The sequence below is a fragment of the Epinephelus lanceolatus genome, chromosome 11 (assembly GCF_041903045.1).
Source record: "Epinephelus lanceolatus isolate andai-2023 chromosome 11, ASM4190304v1, whole genome shotgun sequence".
Taxonomy (NCBI): Eukaryota; Metazoa; Chordata; class Actinopteri; order Perciformes; family Serranidae; genus Epinephelus; species Epinephelus lanceolatus.
The window spans coordinates 24,593,733-24,613,518 of NC_135744.1; the positions used below are offsets into that span (position 1 = coordinate 24,593,733).

Genomic DNA, 19,786 nt, shown 5'->3' on the forward strand with positions numbered 1-19,786 from the left:
TCCTAAACCTAACATACATAACTTTACTTTGGTTAACCTAACCTACGTAACTGTACGTTAAGAACGTAATGTGACAACACCCAACTATGTTTCTTTTCCAAAACCTAACCTACGTAACTTTACTTGCTTAAACCTAACCTACATAGCTTTACATAAAATACGTTATGTGACAACACCCGACCATGTTTTTTTTCCCTAAACCTAGCGTACCTAACTTTACTTGCCTAAACCTAACCTACATAACTTAATGTTAAATACGTAACATCATTCATGTGCTGCTAATTCGTTAGATATCATATGAACCATTTTATATGCATTTTTGTAAAAATGTTATACAAACCACTGTATGCAGGTATGATGCACTGTTTTGTGCAAGATACATTTGTGAAGGTTTAAAAAGTTGAGCTTGTATTGTCTAAGAATGGATAAATAACCCAACAGAAGTATGGAAAAAAACACTTACAGTGGGTCAAAACAACCCATCAGTACTGGGTAAAGTTATGACATCATCAGGGTTACTTTCTCAGACATTATAAAGAAAAATAGTGGAGCGCCCCTTTAAGGTGCTTTGCATAAGTAGTACTCTGCATGATTTTAATATGTTCCATTCATCTGCAAATTACAAGGGCACACTTCTTTTTTTCTTTTTGTGTTTGTGGTGAAGTAGAGTTGAAGGTTATTTATAAGGACAGGAAGCCTAGCTCAGTGTTTTTATTTGTTCCTTTGTATAAAGAGCTCATGTAATTTCCATTCAGAAAATCTTTCCACTGTTTCTGTGATCTACACTATGCTTATTATCACAGGAAGTGACATCAGCTGCAGCTGCTTTATGGTATTCTGTAACATGTCTTTACCGTCAGTGACACTGTTTTTGTCTTCGTAGCAGTTTTGATACAGCCTCCCAAAAGAAGTAAACGTGATGCCCCTTCTTTCTGTTGGGCCCCATTTCTTCAACATTCATGAACAAACTCAACTGTGACTCTTTAGTCGCTCTGCTATCTGCCTTTTCTTGCAGGCTGACTCCCCCGACAACTGAAACCTACATCTCCCTCATTAAAGTTAGACATTTATAAACCCACGATGATTACAGTTTTTGAAACTGACATGAATCCTGCCTCTATTTATGGGTACTCTAGAAGCGTATGTGTGAAAGACAGATGGTGACACTGTGTTCTTTTGGCAGACATTAAGCACTGTGCTGCTTTGGGGCTACAACTAAACAGGATGAGTTTTCCTCACCTGGTCTGGATTTGTGCTTAAAACACTTCAAGTTTCAGATTACTTTAAATTCATCCAAAAGCTTATATCATACTGTACTTAAGGAACAGGCCTTTCACTGTAGATTGTTTGACTTTTGTGCAATGGTGGAAGAGGTCCTGACATCTTTTTATGGGTGAAGAGTAGCAATATCTCAGTGTAAATTTACTCATTCACTACCATAAATCATGAAGTTACGCCTAAACATATAATGGCAATACTTCATTTTAATAGTCTACCTACAGTTTATAGAGTATTTGTAACATTTCAGCTGCTTAGTAGTTGGGATTCAACAATACAACTCTTTTGCTTTATTATCTAGATGTTTAACAAATTATCTAAAGACAATTCATGAACATACCTTCATATTCTTAGATTTATTTAGTTTACTATACTCTACATACACACATCTACAGACTTGTTGGATCTCAACTAATAAGATGATGAAATGTTACAAATACTCTATAAAATATCTGCACTAAAATAAAGTATAACCAAATATACTTAAAAAAAAAAGTACTTCAAGTACCGACATTTAAATGACTTATTATGCATAATGTGTCAGCCAAGATGGAGCTTCTGCTAGGCAGAATGATTAGTGACCATATTTTACACTTACTCACTCTTTACACACTTTTGCACAAAAATCTAAAAGCGCTACACACCCACAAGACACTTTTGTTTTTGCTTCCATTTTTCGCAGGTTTAAGTTATAGATCTAGAATAATAGATTTATTTCTCTCAAATTGTGGTTGCAAATTTGTTCACATTTGTGTGAGAGAGCACTTCTCCTTTTCCAGGATAATGACAGGTGTGGGATATTAAGATACTGATTAAACAGCATCAGTACTACACAGGTGTGCCTATGGGATTGTCACAATAAAAAGCCACTTTAAAACGTGCAGTTAGATCACACAACTAAATTACCCAGACGTCAGTATTTTTGAGGGAGCGAGCCATTGACATGCAGACTGCAGGAATGTCCACCAGAGCTGTTGACCATACTGAATCTTCATGTCACTACCATAAAACATCTGATGCCCCAGTATTCAGATTTGTTCTAAATATATTTGTCAACACATCTGCCAGATTTGGTGCTTTTATCACAAAAATGAACAATTTTATAGCTATGCCGCCCCATTAAATGTCATTTCCATGAATTAGGCAGTAAAGGCCTCACAACCACACAAGCTGGTTACAACAGTGACCTGCTTTCAGGTGAGGACCCTGATGAGGACAATTAACATGCAGGTGAGCTTCCTTGACGCAGTTTCTGATTTGTGCAGAAATTCTTCTGTTGTGCCAACCAATTAATGCTTCAGCTGTTTGGGTGGTTGATCTCAGACAGTCTTACGGGTGAAGACGCTGGATGTGGAGGTCCTGAGCTGGTGCGACTAAATGTGGTCTGCAGTTGTGAGGCCTATTGGATGTACTGCCAAATTCACAGAAACAACATTGAAGATGTATTGTGTTAGTGAAATAAACATTCAGTTCAGGGGCAACAACACTAGTGGACATTCCTGCTACCTTAAAAGCTGCAGCATTATGTTGTGTGATCAAACTGCACATTTTAGAGTGGCCTTTTATTATGACCTTCCCAAGGCACACTTGTGTAGTACTGATGCTGTTGAATCAGCATCTTGATTATGCTACTAACTGCTCACTAACACAGATTTTAACAAATTTGTGACCTCAGAACTAATTGGAATGTAACTATTATTAATTTTATCGATTATACCTGTTTTTTTTCTCTCTTGACAGACCCTCAAGCATATGGGACTGAACTGTGTGTAACCTCAATACCACAAGTATTCTCTGTTTATATGGGTCTGTCAAATGGTAGTGCTGAACAACAGCTCCCTCTGCAGGACAAAATGTGGAAGCACCACCACAAAACAAACCAATGCATTGATGACATCTGGTGTAAGACAGAGGTATTACATTAGGCATGTTTTAATTCATCCAGGCTATTGTTTTTAGGGTTTTGGAGGGTATGTATATTTTAACTGTCTTTATTAGCAGCAAGAGTGTTGTTTATAGACATGGTGACTTGTGCAAAGAAAACACAGGAAACTTTAATTGTGCATAACCTTTATTTGTTACTATAGTTTTTCTATAGCATTTAGCACACCTTTGGTGGTAGAAGAGCACAAACAAAACAAGCTGACTTATCTATTTGAAAAAATATAAAGACATCTTTATTGCGAGTACTACTTTGCAAATAATACTGAGCAGCGCAGCATCTGAAAATGAAGGCATACATAAAGCAGTAATGCAGCGTGGACACAATCATTGTTAAAATGTGACGAGTAAAGAAGAACATTCAAATTACATTAGCAACATAAAGAGAGCCTACACTGGCCCTGAATATGTGTGTTACAATGTGGAAGGCGTATCCAGTGTTAACATAAAATATAAAGATGAACAATACATGAAGCTACAATATTCTTTCATACATATACTGTGGATATTAACACATGCATACTTGTGCAGGAGGAGCGTGGTGTCTAAATTAAACAATGATTATTTAATGAACAAAGCATCACGCTTGTTCTCACCATATACCATCTTGGCAATGTCTGTAATTTCAAGTTCATCACTCTCACTATGAGGCTGCAGAGCTGAAACCTCCACATCTATAAACAGACTTTGCAAACTAACACAGTCACACATCTGCATGTGTTTTAATGCGGTAGAGCAGATAGCACCAAAGCACTGACTGAAACATGGTGCACTGACATTGGAGTCTTTTCCCAAAAATCATCCCATTCATGTTGAGTATTTGTCTTATTGCTGTCTAAGGGGAGTAGAAAAGAGACTGTTGTTGAGCTGCTTTGCTGTAACCAGGTGAACCTCACATGGGGGTACAGTATACGGACGTCTCAGTTCTGTTCACAGGGTATTAGTGATTAGTATCGCTAGCAGTAAAGGCAGTGTTTGCGCAGTTATTCATTACTCTAACTGAATAGCCATGTCAGCCTCCTACATACCTGTCTAGATGTCTATAGGTGAGCAAACAGGTGAGATTGTAATGTAATCCAAATTAATCTGTGGCATGATAAATCCAATCCATTCTTGTAGTGTTTGAGGGAAGAGCTCCACTTTTAATGTCAGTGTGTATAATAAAATGTAATATAAATCTATAGGAAGCATCTGTTACTCTGTAACAAAAATACAAAAACCACCACAAAATTAAGATTTATTTGGATTTAAAGTGGAAATAGACAAGTTCTCTGCTTTAACTTATTATTATGAAGCAAATGCTGATTGCACAGTGTAGTGGCTTTAGAACAGTGGTTCCCAACTGGTGGGTCACGGTCCAAAAGTGGGTAGCGGGTCCATTCTGAATCGACTGCAGAACACTTGCTAACATGTCAAGTTTGTAAAAAACATTATTTATTTTTAAGTACAGTGAATTTCCAGTACAGAGCTGCATTTTTGAAGTGCCGTTTTCTGCTGTAGAGTGAGTGACTAATGAACAGTCACATGACAGAGACCGCAATCTAACTCGACAATATGGCCAAACACAAGTATGACGCTAAATACATTAAACTGCGTAGACCTTTAAGCAATGACTAAGGAGAAATCTGTGGCTGGACCAGTTGGGAAGCACTGCTTAGGAATAATGACACCATCACATGTATAAATGGTTCCCTATGAGTCTGGCTTTTACTATGCAATTCCGTCTGCCACCAGAGACGATCTTTGAGAAAAAAATAAAGGCATGATTTACAGGGGCACTGTAGTGAGGGAGGAAAGTGGGACTGATATCACAGGGCCCCAATCAGAGGGGGGCCCTCAAAAAGCCTGGATGAAAACTTTGGTTTTGTTTGCAAATTTTTATATCGAAGTAATTGCTGCCATAATTAAATTAAAATTAGCTGGAAAACTTGGTTCAAAGACTGAACTTGGTATAAAAAAGAATGGTTAGACCCATCTAACCTCTTAAAGGTGCAAAATGGTTTAGTCCGCTCCGCACTATTTGTCTCTAAACACAGCTAGAGCCAAGTAAGCGACTATTTTCTTTAACTGCCTGGAAAATGCAAGGCTGTGCGCTTGGCATTTCTCTTGTGCCTACTCTGTGACAACTTTCAAGGGCATGGAGTCAGGTTGCACCTGAGGTTGCTAAGCGATAATTAACCAGCACTGCATCATAGCCTACTTGCCAGAAATCCAGAGTACAGAGCTGATCTTCATCCAGGCATTGTTTTGTAAGAGTGTATTAGGCCAAAAATATTGACAGATGTAAAGCTTCTTCTCCACATTTATCACAGACTGATATTTATGGAAGAAGGGAAAGATATCTGCCAGCTGTGATTGGTTGTTCCCATCACATGTAGTTAAACTTTGTTTATTTATGGGCGCAGTTTTCATGCCCTGAAAAATAGATGTTTGGGAGTGTGACATTGTGTATATCGAAAACAATAAATTTGAGGGTGCAAAAATGCAGTATGTGTATGGCAACTTAAGCTGCCAGAGCCACAACGTACACTGTCATGTCTCTCCCCAAGAAAAGGAAATCAGGGTTTCCAACTTGAGAAGAAAGAAAGGAAGGGGAAAGAAAGCAAACTGACTTAATTTAAAGATATTTAAAATTCAAAGGGTGCGTCAGAGAGACGTGGATTGAGAGAGGAAGGGCGGGGGCCCACAGAGACTGCTTATGCATGGGGCCCTGAATTTGGTGCTACGTCCATGTTGATTTATGGCACAGAGAAAGTGCATCAACTATTGCACGATTGTGTATCAGAGTATCAATCTAACTTCTTTGCAGTTACTTTCCTCAGTAGTGGAAATAACAGATGGTGAAACAACCAAAGTGGGAAACAAAGTGCAGTGTGTCCTGTGTGTAGGTGGGCTCTGAGGAAAACGGAACGTAATTTGTTTGTCTTTGTGACGGTAGCGGCATTCATAATACCACTTGGAAATGCTCGTGGGGGAGAAGTTAAAAAGTTGTCTGTTTCCACTTTAAGAATATAGTTCTTTATGTCGATCGGTCCCAATTAATCTTATTTACAAGGGAGACCTGATCAAGGCAACAGATTAAAAACCTCAACACTGTTCACTGCTGCATTTGTTTGCAATGTCTTACATTTGGCATTGTCATGACTTTTTTCTCCACTGTTAATACTAGTACTGTGGAACAGTGGTGTTTAAGGTACAGTACAGTGATGACAATGAAGTCTATTACATAAAAGCTTTTACATCTCAAAGGTATGTTTTTTTTTTTTTTAAAGAACAGCCTAATGCTAAATAAAATATTGATTTCATCCAGTCTTATTTATTCCCAGGAGTTTTCATGGCTTCTTCTCACTGCCTAAAAAATAAAAGTAAATAAAAGCATCCCATATAGAGTCAACCACCAACCATCAAACCACAGTGAGTCACAAATCACATTAAGAAAGGTCCGTTGAGTCGTTACCCTGCCAGTGTGAGAATTCATGGACTCAGAAGACCCACAGCCACCGGAAGTGACATCACCAGTGACAAAAACCACGGCGCCGATTTGAACATCACACTGATCGCAGAGCAGATTGGAAGAATCCCTGTAACAAAGAGAAATGTGAGTTTAGATATAGTTTCAGTTGGTGTTTGGAGGAAACCCCAGTTACAAGCTGAACTCTACTCACTGTGATGGACGGCCATGCTGTTCTCCTTCCACGAGTTGCCCTGGTAGACCCTGCAGGTGTAGGTGAAAGGCTTCTCATCAGCCAGCGGGGCCCAGGTGAGGCGGCACAGGTTAGGAGTGACCAGGCTGACGTTGCTTCTCCTGCGGTCCTCTACGGACACATAGATGACGGAGTTGGGGAAGGTGGTGCCCACCAGGCGGCTGTCCTGTCGATACTCACAGTAGGGGCCGGGGACCTGGTAGGTGGGCGGAAACTCACAGTCCACCCTGACGTTTCGCTCCAGGTAAGTCAGACACGGAAACATCTGAGGGCCGCGAGGGGCGAACAGAAACGTGGACACTGAGCTCACTGAAAGAGATGCAAACAGGATGCGAATCACACATTTTCTTTTTTAAAACATGAAATGAAGGCAGTGAAATACTGAGAAATCCTGGAGACTATTCTGCCGCAACCTGCAGAGAACTTAAACATAGGAGAAGACTTGTTTAACAGCAGCACAATGATCCCAAACATAGTAAAGAAATCTCCGGCAGCAATAACAGCCCTGGATCTTCTATGTGGATAGACCTGACATGGCTGTTTTTAAATAAAAAACATTTTATGTATGGAGCTACGCGCACAGCATGATTTTGCCAAGTAGAACATGCTCCTGGATCAACGTTCCAACGTTCCAGGACCAACAGCGCAATCAACCAATCACAGCTTTCTGACATCATCAGTGTGCTGCTGCTGTGCTTCTTTCAAAATTTCTTTGTGCTCCTTCAGAGCTACGCTAGTTTTCCAAAAAGTTAATACAATTAAATGTTGGCTAGCTAGCTTGCTATGTAGGTATACTATGCAAACAATTAAGCTTGTCAATAGGCTAGAATGTTAGTGAGTTAGCTTGCTGAGTAGGTTGGCTATGCTAATGAGTAAACCTGCCAATAGATGAGAATATTGGCTAGCTAGCTTGATAAGTAGGTATGCTATGCTAACAAGTAAGCTTGTCAATAGGCTAGAATGTTAGTGAGTTAGCTTGCTAACTAGGTTGGCTATGCTAATAAGGAGGGTCCATGTCATTGGTTCGACAGCCCATTGGTTCGACATCCCATTAGTCCGACTGTCCGCGGTGCTGAACGGCTCGCGGCGGGCATATGGTGCGCCGCGACCGGCTTGAGGCGGAGCAGGCTCACGGCTTATGTGTTTGTCACTTTCTTTTTCATTTTAACCCACACCATGATCTTTTCCTGACCCTAACCAAGTGGTTTTTGTGCCTAAACCTAACCAGACCTTAACCACAGGGCGTCATGATGATTTTGGAACGAACTTCGGAACAATGAGTTTAATATGGGCGGAACAATGGGCTGTCGAACCAATGGGCAGTCCCCAATGAGGAAACCTGCCTATAGATGAGAATATTGGCTAGCTATCTTGATAAGTAGGTATGCTATAAAATAGGAAGCTTGTCAATAGGCTAGAATGTTAGTGAATTAGCTTGCTAACTAGGTTGGATATGCTAATGAGTAAACCTGCCAATAGATAAAAAAATATTGGCTAGCTAGCTTGCTAAGCAGGTATGCTATGCTATAAAATAATAAACTTGTCTGTAGGCTAGAATGTTGGTGAGTTAGCTTGCTAACTAAGTAGGTCATGCTATCAAGTATCTGTTCACTAACAAAGAGTAAGTTGCAAATTCCTGCATTTACCACATTTTCCCTCCTTTTTTTTTTTGGTTAGATTTATTCAGGACCATTATCACGCTGATTCTGGATTATTTGTTTATGTCGACATCAATTTAACAGTGATGTCCTGGATCAATATAAGCAACTCTATCCAGGGTTAACGTGATGATGATGGTCCTGGTTCAACATGAGAACCGCAATCCTGCAAAAAAAAAAAAAAAAGTTTTGAATAGGTTATTAAAGGTCTTCGCAACTGCAAAATGACATCATCCTTAATCTTAATGTAAATGAACAATGTCTGAGTCTTTTGGCAAGTTTACCTGTTAGTGTAGCCTACCTAGTTAGCAAGCTAATTGCTAACCCTGTAACTTAGAAGGTTTTTGTTCAATATTACTGAGGTTTTTTTTAATTGTACTAACTTCAATTTAGAAACTAGCTTAGCTCAGATGAAGCACAGAAGCAGCACACTGATGATGTCAGAGGGCTGTGATTGGTTGATTGCAATCTTGGTCCTGGAATGCGATGTGGGATGTTGATCCAGGAGCATGTCGAAAATAAAATTTGATGTTAAAAAGGGAAACATTGGCACTTTAAAGATTCCACTGTAAAAATAAAACACAAAAATGTTTTTTTTAATTTTATTCTGTTTTTGTTTTTTTGCATTCCAATGTGCTTCTTTAATGAACATCTTTCTGACTTTTTCTTCATGTCCCTCTTTCTTCAGTGATAGTTTTTTTTCCCCCAGGCCACACTGAAAAAAGAGATTGGGAAAAAAGTGCCATCTTAAAAAACTGACCCTAAATAAAGAGTGACATAAAGAAAAAAAATCAATAGCTTGGCATTGAAAAAATGCAAAAAATATCAAAATAAAATTAAAAAAAAAAAACTGAAAAAAAGGAGATTGGGGAAAAAAAAGTGCCACCTTTTTTAAAAATTACCCTAAATAAAGAGTGACATAAAGAAAAAAATCAATAGATTGGCATTGAAAAGAAATGCAAAAAAATAAAAATAAATAAATTAAAAATCATTATTGTCTGTGATTAATTTTACACTGGATTTCTTTCAATGCCAATATTTCCTTTTACAATGGCAAATTTTATTTTCAGTGCCCAGACTTAATGTCACTGTTTTAGTTTCATATAGTTCCCTTTCACTCCAGTTTAAAAGTTTAACTTGTCTTGGAAGTGACCACATCCCTCTGTAATAAAACCAGTATTTGTTAACCATGATGGATCTTTACTGATCACTGTGGTGAAACAGGGTAATGACACCTCTGCTGCAGTGTTACTGATTTTTTTTTCTGTTGTCATGGACAAATCTGGACATGATCCCGAATTGCCTCAGCCTACTTATCAACACAGACATTATATTACGTCTCAATTTGGCTACTAGAGCTGTTTTTGGCAACTGTTCATCTGCTTAAAGTAACCACCCACAGTAGGCCTGTATAGATCCAACTTTAAATGGATGAGTTGGCAACCAGCACCTCAAATTTACAGTCTTAAAATAAGCAAACACAAAGGAATAACACATACTGTGCTGAGTTTGATGCGTTACCGTGATCCCACCAAAGAGGAGGAAGGCCGTGGCGAACAGGTGCAGCATGATGATAGTTGTCTGATCAATAACCTTCACAGCACCCCTGACTGGAGTTCAACATGGGACAGAATGAGTAAGTTGCACATGCAGCCGCAGAAAACCACCACTGATTATTACAGACAGACACAAGATGCGTTCAATCTTCAGAGACAATGCACACATGCAACCCTAACTGCACCATATATCAGGCCACAGTACCGCAGTGAAAGCGGGCCTGGATGTGCTGCTCAGCCTGCAGCCCAAATGCAGATAGGACTACGCCCATGCAGTGTCTTAGCTCTGCAGCAAACCAACGGTCTCCCCTCACATGCGCATTTTTTTATCCCTACTGCAGGTGAAAGAGCCGGATAGCCATGGCGACATGCCTCTGATACACGCATCTGAAAATACTAGCTCTCCTACACTGACATATCTGATCCTTATTTTCTTCCCTTTAGATGAGACAGCCGGTCTTACCTGAGATGCGGCCCCTGTCCCAACGTTGAGCTGCGCCGGTGTGCCGGTATGCGGAGCAGCAGCAGCAGCAGCGCTCCGTGTTGGACTGATACACTTATTGGTCTGTACGTAGTCTAACACGCACACATAGGCTCCACTCTGTCATCCTAAAGAGACCATATCCTCATTGCACAGAAGGGATCCAAGTGCAGGGGGATTCATTTTCCTTCAGTTTATCAGATAACAAAGCTGCAGCTCTGACCGCAGATTTTATGCCCATTACCCCCTCATGTGTGGCTCCAGCTGGACGAGGAGGGGGCGTCTTAATTTGGGGATCCCTGCGTTAAAAATTTGGCAACTGAACCTTTTATAGACTTATACATAATGGTAATGAACTTGCTTTTATATGCAACCACTCGTATTCAGATTACTGGTTTTGGGGTACCGTCATATTTTGGTGCAAAAAAAAAAAAAAAAAAGAGTTCCCTCTGCAGGACAAAAACGGGAAGCACCACCACAGATATGACAAATACAGCAATCAATGTTTTAGTGACATCTAGTGTAAAAAGAGAGACGTGGGAGGACATGCAAACCTGCAACATCCCTGAGTGAGAGAAAACTAAATCTAAATTTGTTGACTCCAGGGTTTGTCTAATGAAAGTTAACATAATTGACCTGTACCTCTGCAGCACTTTCTCCACTGCAGTCTCGTGAAGGGCAAATGATCTCCCCCACTTTGTTTGTTGTTGTTTAGTCATTGCACATGTGGGCTACATTGCACTGTCGTTTATTTACTCTGCTATTTGCTCTGTAGCAGATATTTGTTCTCAAATGTGAATGATTTCCAGACACTAGTTCAGCATGGGACATCATGAAGAAGTTGCACATGCAGCCCCAAAATGCCATCATCTATTAGAGCTGAAGAACACAAGAAGCTTTCAGTCCACATAATAGAGACTGAGCATGGGGGATGGGGAGGTCCACTACGCAGACTGAAGCAGATGTGTTTACGTCAGAAATGTCTGAAATTGATAGCATAAAGTTCTAACAATGTATCAGCATTCTACTTTTTCAGTGTTTCTGTTTGCTGTAAATGAGGTGTGTGTGTAGGTGTAGTGGAAGAACAAGCCTTTGCAGGTTTAAACAAGGACAAACTGTGTGAAACAGTGCAGTTGCATGTGCACGAACGACATCAGACATGTAAATTATGATGTATAACAATGCAAACACACGTGTGTTAGTATAGTTGATCAATGATATCAGTTATCGCTTACCTCTGTAGACCACTCAGTCTGCAGTCTGGACTACCAAACTTTCCTGCAAAGTCTGCCAACAGCTGCATAATGCTTGACGACTGGTTCCTTCAAAATAAAGGCCTCTTTCACACTGGGAAAGCCTTCAGAAAATTGTGCAATCATACAATGTTTTTGTCAACCCTCACATGTTGAAAATAGCTTCCTTATAAATGCAGAAATTTGAACTTTGCTGGACAGATTCTTGATCGGGAAAATGGATTTTAAAAGTGACTTAATTGATATATTTGGTGCACCTCAAAGTCTAATGGTGGTACTGTTTACTAGTACCAGTAGTATAGCGTTCATCACTGAAGAAGAGTAGGTTATGGCTCTGTGTTTCATCTGCAGTGTATCAGCAGCATCCAGCAGAGCAGCAGGGATCACAGCTACAGAATCTCAAATGAATACTTTTGGCAAGGATCACTACACCTGCGCTCTGCTTTTGATTGTCAAAAGGGAGGAGAAGAAACAAATGTATATTTTGTTAAATGAATATTAAATAAAGCTCAGTTTAAAGTGGCACACATCCTCTGCTCTCATTGTTTGCTGTGGTTTGTGCCAGCCAGAGGGCTCTGCAACACTTCTGTCAGTGTCCTCGGAGACTGCTTCAGTATGGCAGTTGTTCAGCAACTGTCCAGGAAGGACCTTGAGAAAATGGATGAGCAGTGCGAAGAGGATACAGTGAGAGGATACAGAGGACACAGTGGGTCTGTGGCCTCAGTGGATTTGACACGGTGTTCTCAGTGTTTTTAGGCAACACAACCAGTGTTACATCATTTTACATATATGCATATTCTTTCATATTTAGATAAACATTTGCCATATTATATATCTATTCAACTATACCATGCTCACATGCCAGGCCTGCTAACCCACTGGAGTGACACCTGACTCTGTTAATCACTGCATTTTTTTTTATGGTTGATCACTGAGGCTCCTTAGTTGGCACCTCGCTGCCTAAAGGATCCTTATGTGTGCTATCCTGCTCAGAGCGCTGTGGTGGGTGGCTCTATCTTCTCTTCACTGAGGGCGTTTAAGTGGACATGAATAACCCATTTATGAGGCTTATCCAGGTTATGATCATATTCGGTTTCTCATAAACAGAATATGGTGTTTACAAGCTCAAACACATACGGAAAACTCCCAAAACCCGATCATAAACGTGCATAACCTGACATGCATAACCTGTTTATGATCGGGTTTTTGGAGTGTTGAGCTTGTAAACACATAATTCTGTTTATGAGAAACCTGAATATGCCAGCTGGAGTACTCTGAAAGAAACTGGGATGTATACAGGAAATATGAATAACCTGATTTTTGTGTCTTCATGTAAGCACCATATCCTGAAAATGATCATAACCTGGATAAGCTGCATAAACGGGTCATTCATGTCCATGTAATCACACTCACTGTTATAGGCTTTATGTGATAACAATTAATACTTCTGTGTCCTGCTGAGTTCAACTTCAGTTAGCCCACCAGATGAGGATTGATACAGATTCTCATTTACCAACACTGGCCATCCCCTGTTCAAATATTGGTCACTTCTGACTTCAAAAATCCAAGATGGTGATGACCATAATTACAAACTGGAGGCTTAAGAATGGGAGGCCACAAACCAGTGGGGGACATCATAGTATAGCTACGTCCATTATTTTTACAATTCATGGTTGGCATTGGCCTTGTGAACACGTTAGTATGCTGACATTGGCCTTTAGCACCACTGTGTGAAAATGACAGGCTTCCAAATTAGCGCTTTTCAAGTTATTTTAGATATGACACTAAAACACCTCAGATCTCTTCTTTATCACCCTGTTTCAGTTGCACACATCAAAACTGTGATTCACAGCCAAAATCTGGTAAGGAGAGGACAGACACAGCCATGTTACTCCACTGTGTCTCGGTTCCACCTGTCCCCTGTCCCAGTGTCTTTAATTGTTTTTAAATGTAGTGTGGATGTGCTACTACTACTACTACTCAGTTGTGGCGCTAACAGCCCTCTTAATAGCATAATTTTGTCCCTTTTAGTCCTTTAATATAATGCAGTTATGTAGATGATACACCTATACCCCTTTTCCACTCAAATTCGCACATGTACGTGGGTTTTTTAAACATGGGAAAACCCACATAAAATAGGCCATAGACTCCTTTCCCATTGTCAGTGGACTAGAGTTGCGTACACGGTTCTGCAGCAGACGAGCACCAGCGAGCATTTCTGTTTTTTTGTGTCATGTTCGATGTCACAGCTGGCTGGAAAACAGATTAGTAAACATTAAAGCAGCATGGAGGCCAGCAAAAATGTAATGGCAGTTACTTTTTGTTTTTAATCTCACATTAGTCAGTCACTCTTTCAAACTTGGTCAATGTTTGAGCGCTGCTTGAGTAGAGACGGACGGTATTTTGTGATAGCGCATTAATGTACTCACCTGGGTGTTGTATTTCCATCAATGCTGAATGGTCCTCTGCTACATTCATGTTCTTATTTGGGCTCAAATGCACATTTTGAATATTGAGGGGGGGTCTTGTCCCCTGTGTTCCCCCTGAAATCTACATCTAAGCACCTATTAGCAGACTCATATGCAGTATTATATCGTCCTGTGTGTTCTTTTGTTTTCCTTTGTGGTGTTTTTCCATTTTATGCAGGTGTTAATGTGGTATGGATCTTCAATACATTAGTTTAAATGGACTATCTGCACGTTTGTGTTTAATATGTATTTATTTTAATTTATGTCTGCAAAAGTAGCAGAGAAACTGCTGACACGTCTTGTACTCACATACTGAATGAGGAAATGTCGAACAGCTGCTGAGGTGTCTCAGCTAATCAAACGCTCATCACATCATTTTCAGTTTCCGTCCCATTCAGCACGGATCCAGTCCTTCAATATGAGGACAGGGGTTTGTGTATTGACATGTGATCCTCTGTCCTGTGGTAAAACAGGGAGTAGGAATCGATACAAATCCGGATACAATACTGAGAAATGTCCCCAAAGTCCACTGGAGCAGCATTTTCTCCCCCCTTCTGTCTCCCCACTCCCCTCCCTCTCTGTCCCACTCCCCTCCCTCTCTCCTCTGTTTCTTCTACAAGCCGACCTCTACTGTATCTACCCCTGGCATCACACTGCAGAGCACTGAGGAAAGCTCAAACTGCATCAGACAAGGTGAGAATGATTCACTGTTATTTGCTGGATCTGAGCTATGTTAAAATATTGAACTGTGTCATGATGCACACTGCTTCTCTTTTTGTCTGGATGGAATATTAGGCTGGAGTCAGCACTAAAGCAAATGACTGAAGGCGAGAGCAGGTCTGCATCAAGCAAGCAGGGCAGAGCTGAACTGCTTTATGTATTTTCTTAACATAACAAATGCAAATGCAAGCAGGTGAAGAATCAGTGCAGGCGCTGGAGAGAAATGTGTCATTGTTGGCAATTGACCAGTGAAGTTTGCAGCTCATCTGTTTGCACCAGTGAGGCTGTATTGTGCTCAGTTATTCAGTAATATGGTACAGTGACTTTTCCACAGTCACCTCTGCAGAAGTGTGGTATTCGTGTCTGTGGAATCTGACCCTGCTCTTTACAGCACAGTCAGCATTATTCGATTTGAAATTCAATAATTCAAAGATATGACAGCAAATTAAAGAGTCCAGCTGTTTACTGGTGTGTAGTTACTGCCTGGTGTTAGTTTGCTGTGATTTATTTAATGTCTTTGAATCTTGCTTTGCAGGAAATCTGGGAGAATGTACTTCCTTGGCATAATTTTACTCTTCGGTAAGACATACATAATGTTAATAGAGGACAATCTTTTAATATTTGCATATTTTCTTGTGAATGATTTTCTAATCTGAATCAGTTTTTAATTGTTAAATATCTGATCATTTCTCTGTGTTGTGCTACACATAGGCTTTGCGTCAGCCCAGAAAGTGATTCAGTTGACCTACTGCTCAATAGATGAGGACAACCTCAGGATGGACTGCAAATATGCGGTTCCCGCTGAGTCGCCAGAACCATTTTGCAAGTACACAAACGGCGAAAGACTCTTTGACACCACCGACCCAGACGAGGAACAACACAGCCCCTTCAAGAAGCGCGCCAAAGTCCGCATCTTCCCGGGCAACATCTGTCGCCTGCTCTTTAAAAACCTGCCCAACGGCAAGTCCAACTTCACCTGCAACATCAGGCTTCCTGACTCGGCGACGGTTTCCAAAACCTCAGTGGTTGAGAAAAGTAAGCTGTTTACCACAGCTGTGCACATCCTGTTATTTCACCAAAAAACAACAGAAAACATCTGAGTGACTGCCAAACAAAATGCTCCTCCTTCTGAACCTGCATTATTTTTTCTTACTGCAGAGCTCCTCCTCCCCTGCTCAGCGTGGAGTGTCCTATTACAAAGCTGCAGTGGCCTGCTGCTGACCTTGATGACACTTCCCATGCTGCTGGAAATTCACTGGCTGTGAATGAGGCGCCAAACTGCTGCATACGTTAACACTGCACCCATAATCATCTGGTGACTCTCCTGAAGTTGTGTGTATGCACAAAGTGCAATGAGTTGAAGCGAATGAACGTACAGTATATATCTGGTATGTCACAGGTCTGCTAACTCTGCATCATGCACTCGATACTAAGCACACATACTACTGCATATACTCTACAGTACTCTCTCATATAAACAGTTATTGAAATGTGCAGTAGAAATCTGTTTCTGACAGACATGTCTAACAGGGTGATGAGTAACAAGCATGAATGTGACTTAACCCTTAACTGAAAGTCTATATTCTGTAATCTTTAATATCTACATTCACTAATTTTTGTGATTTTATTCAGTGTGATGAATGATACCGAGCTTTAGCCTTTAGTCTTAATAACAAGATAGCACGAATTATCTGTGTGGACAGCAAATAAGAGGGATTTTAAAGGGAGATGAAAACTGCTCAACCATCAGGCAATTTAAATTTTCTCAGCTCAAAAGTGATGCAACGTCGCACTCCGCAATGTGACATTATTGCTGAGTATCATCACTCTTTAAGGTGAGCGATCTATTTTGCCTGACTGAAATCTGTCCCCTGTGTCTCCTTCTTGGCTGCCAGATGACGAGGGCAGACAGAGGCGACCTTGTGCCACACAGGCCCGCTACGGTGGAAGACTGTGTCGTATTAGTCGATAAGAACTGGGCAGGGCAACAAAGATAGCTTTGGCGAGGGTTGAGTCTGATGACAAGCAGAGAAACAAAAACTTTTGAACTGTTTTTGACCGACTACTAATGTATGCATGAGCAATAACGTCTATACTACTCTGAGGAGACGATGTATAAAGTCTCTCTACTATCATGACAAAGAAAACCAAAACACAAACTCAGTTTTATTTTGCCTTTCACTTGTGCCTGAGACACATGATCCATGTTCAGCCGAGGCTTGTTGTCATAAATATACAGTATGTCTCTGAAAGCTCTACGTTTAGTCAGATCCACATCAACGGTTCTATTTATACATGGACAGAGAATATGCTTTATATGGTGTAATGTTTTCTCTGATAATGTTCAAGATTTTTACTTATGTATATAGTTGAGTAGGTGGTGTGTAGTCAAAGTACAATCATTTAATTGCACTGAAAAGCACTGCTGTACTATGTACTGTATAATGACAATAAACTGAACTGAAACTTAACTGCATCAGATTCAAACAGTGCTCATGAAATTAAACCAACCAAGCAGTTAAATGTGTTCTGGCATGAACTCCAGCATGCATGTCCTCAGTTGGTATGAGCATTATGTTGAAGGTGCTGTTGGTGTCCTGTAGAGGGAAGCACTGGGTGTTAAAAAGAGGAAGGAAATGCAGGAACTGCAGGGATTACAGCCACGAGGAACCATGCCAACATTTAGACATATGCAGTAATGCAAACATAGGTGTAGATTTTGGGGAGGACGCAGGTGAAAGAAGCAGGAGGCTTTTATTTTGACAAATTTAAAGACATTTACACCTTAAATTGATGCAGAAAAGGCAAAAATTGGTGCATAGAAATTCACCAGAATGCTGGAAATTAAGAGTTCGATGCTCAAAATCTTCTGGAGGAGGCCCCTGACACCCTGTTTTACATGTGTCCCCCTCAATGTTGCAATGCTGAAATAAAACTTACGCCCTTGCAGTACTGTGTCAGAGCAAGTGGTTCAGGGATTATCAGCATGTTATATGATAAAAATAAATATAACTGCGCAAACAGGCTAAAAGAATGTGTTTGTGATCTTATAATATCCTAACAACAGTTCACCTCAGTGGACAGTGTACAAGTGGTGCAGTGGTTAGCATTGCCTCACAGCAAGAGAGTACCTGGTTGGACCTGGCCCGTCTGTGTGGAGGTGGCATGTTCTCCTCGTGGCAGTGTGGGTTTTCTCTGGGTACTCCAGCTTCTTCCCACAGTCCAAAGACATGCAAGTTAATTGGTGTGTTACTCCCTACCCAGGCACAATCAGACACAAGTGGTTTTCTTGACAGGTTTTACTGAAGTCTTCTCTCCTCATCAAACCGTGAAAACTAACATTACACAGTATTAAACATACAGACAACACGTTAGCTGAATAGCAAACATGATAGCAAACAATAGAAAACAAAAATAAATACAAACGTAATAAAGTACCTCGTTGGCTGCATGCTAGGAAAGGAAATCATCTTGGAATCTTCTTATCTTCATATACACCAGTAAACATTAATCTTGTTCTAAAAGCAGGTACAGCTCATCCTCACTTGCATATGAGCATCTCTCTATGCAACCTGCACTCAACAGCGTCAGCTAGCTTCTAACTCACTCAAGTTAACCAGACGGAAACAGCTCAACGGGGCTTCAAAATAAAAGACTCTTCCTGTTTACTAAAAGAGCACAAATAAAATACAGAATATTACCCAAAATAAATTCTGACTCAAAGTCATTCTTAGATGGAAACTTCATGGAAATATGTAACACATATAGTGGCAACAGTTACACTCCCACCAAATCTCACAACTTTACTGTGGGATTTCTCGACACTTATTGACTGTTGCTGGTAAATTCACACCCTTTCAAACAGTAAACATCACCTTAGTTATCATTTAGTACAGGTTGTCACCCTAAATATTAAACATCTTGCATAGAATCCCAAGAAAACATCATTGACCATTCAGAATGGAAAATCAGGATAAACATTACTAATGACCATTCAGTAGAACATCCAGGTAAACATTAAGCATCTCAATCTGCTTCAAGCAATGTCACTAACTTATGTACAGGTCTCTCTAAGAACACTATTTTAGCAGTGGATTTGACCCTTTCATCAAATGTGGTGTCACTAACCAACAATCTGACCTTTCTCACTCTATCATCTGACCCCGGGTACACTTCTGTTATTCAGGCCAGCTTCCATTCATTGTGTGGGGCATGGTCATCTTGTAACAGCACAATTTGTCATTCACTTTCAGGTTTCTTCTGTTCTTCTGCCATTTTTGTCTGGGTTGTAAATTCAATAGATATTCCCTTTCCCAACGTATCCAAAATTCATTGGCTAGATATTGGACTCGCCGCCACCTCTTTTTAAGATAAAGATCCTCTCTGATAAACTGTCCAGGTGGAGGTAGGATTATGGTGGACTTCATCGTCAGAATATGATTCGGTGTTAAAGGTTCAGGTGCGGATGGGTCATTCAGGAGTTCAGCGGTAAGTGGTCTGCTATTGATGATTGCCATCACTTCATAAAAGAAAGTCCTCAGAGATGAGCTATCAAGTCTTGGTCGAGAATGGCAGTAAGAACACATGGTTCTAATTTGTCTCTCCCAGACGCCGCCCATATGACTTGCCGCTGGAGGATTCATTAGAAATTCACACCCTAGAGCCTTTACTCTTGCTTCATTCATTCCTTGCATGAGTTCTGCCAACTCTCGCCTTGCACCAATGAA

General features: G+C 40.4%; 2 protein-coding genes and 1 long non-coding RNA gene across 3 annotated transcripts; 1 reads left to right on the forward strand and 2 right to left on the reverse strand.

The window, feature by feature from the left end:
- Nucleotides 1-3,336: 3,336 nt before the first annotated feature.
- On the reverse strand, nucleotides 3,337-10,624 carry LOC117262864 (uncharacterized). The gene is made up of 4 exons (XM_033636032.2): nucleotides 10,601-10,624; nucleotides 10,081-10,191; nucleotides 6,885-7,232; nucleotides 3,337-6,800 (listed from the first exon to the last, which is right to left on the reverse strand). The coding sequence occupies exons 2-4, from the start codon at nucleotides 10,148-10,150 to the stop codon at nucleotides 6,694-6,696; spliced, it is 525 nt and encodes a 174-aa protein (XP_033491923.1). The 5' UTR covers nucleotides 10,151-10,191; nucleotides 10,601-10,624; the 3' UTR covers nucleotides 3,337-6,693.
- On the forward strand, nucleotides 10,080-17,526 carry thy1 (Thy-1 cell surface antigen). The gene is made up of 6 exons (XM_078172394.1): nucleotides 10,080-10,217; nucleotides 10,582-10,704; nucleotides 14,813-15,032; nucleotides 15,595-15,638; nucleotides 15,771-16,094; nucleotides 16,218-17,526. Exons 4-6 carry the CDS (start codon nucleotides 15,608-15,610, stop codon nucleotides 16,322-16,324), a joined length of 462 nt encoding a protein of 153 aa, XP_078028520.1. The 5' UTR covers nucleotides 10,080-10,217; nucleotides 10,582-10,704; nucleotides 14,813-15,032; nucleotides 15,595-15,607; the 3' UTR covers nucleotides 16,325-17,526.
- On the reverse strand, nucleotides 17,525-18,664 carry LOC144464663 (uncharacterized). Its single transcript, XR_013492328.1, has 3 exons — nucleotides 18,498-18,664; nucleotides 18,191-18,315; nucleotides 17,525-17,656 (listed from the first exon to the last, which is right to left on the reverse strand). It is a non-coding gene; the product is annotated as an uncharacterized LOC144464663 (long non-coding RNA).
- Nucleotides 18,665-19,786: the final 1,122 nt, after the last annotated feature.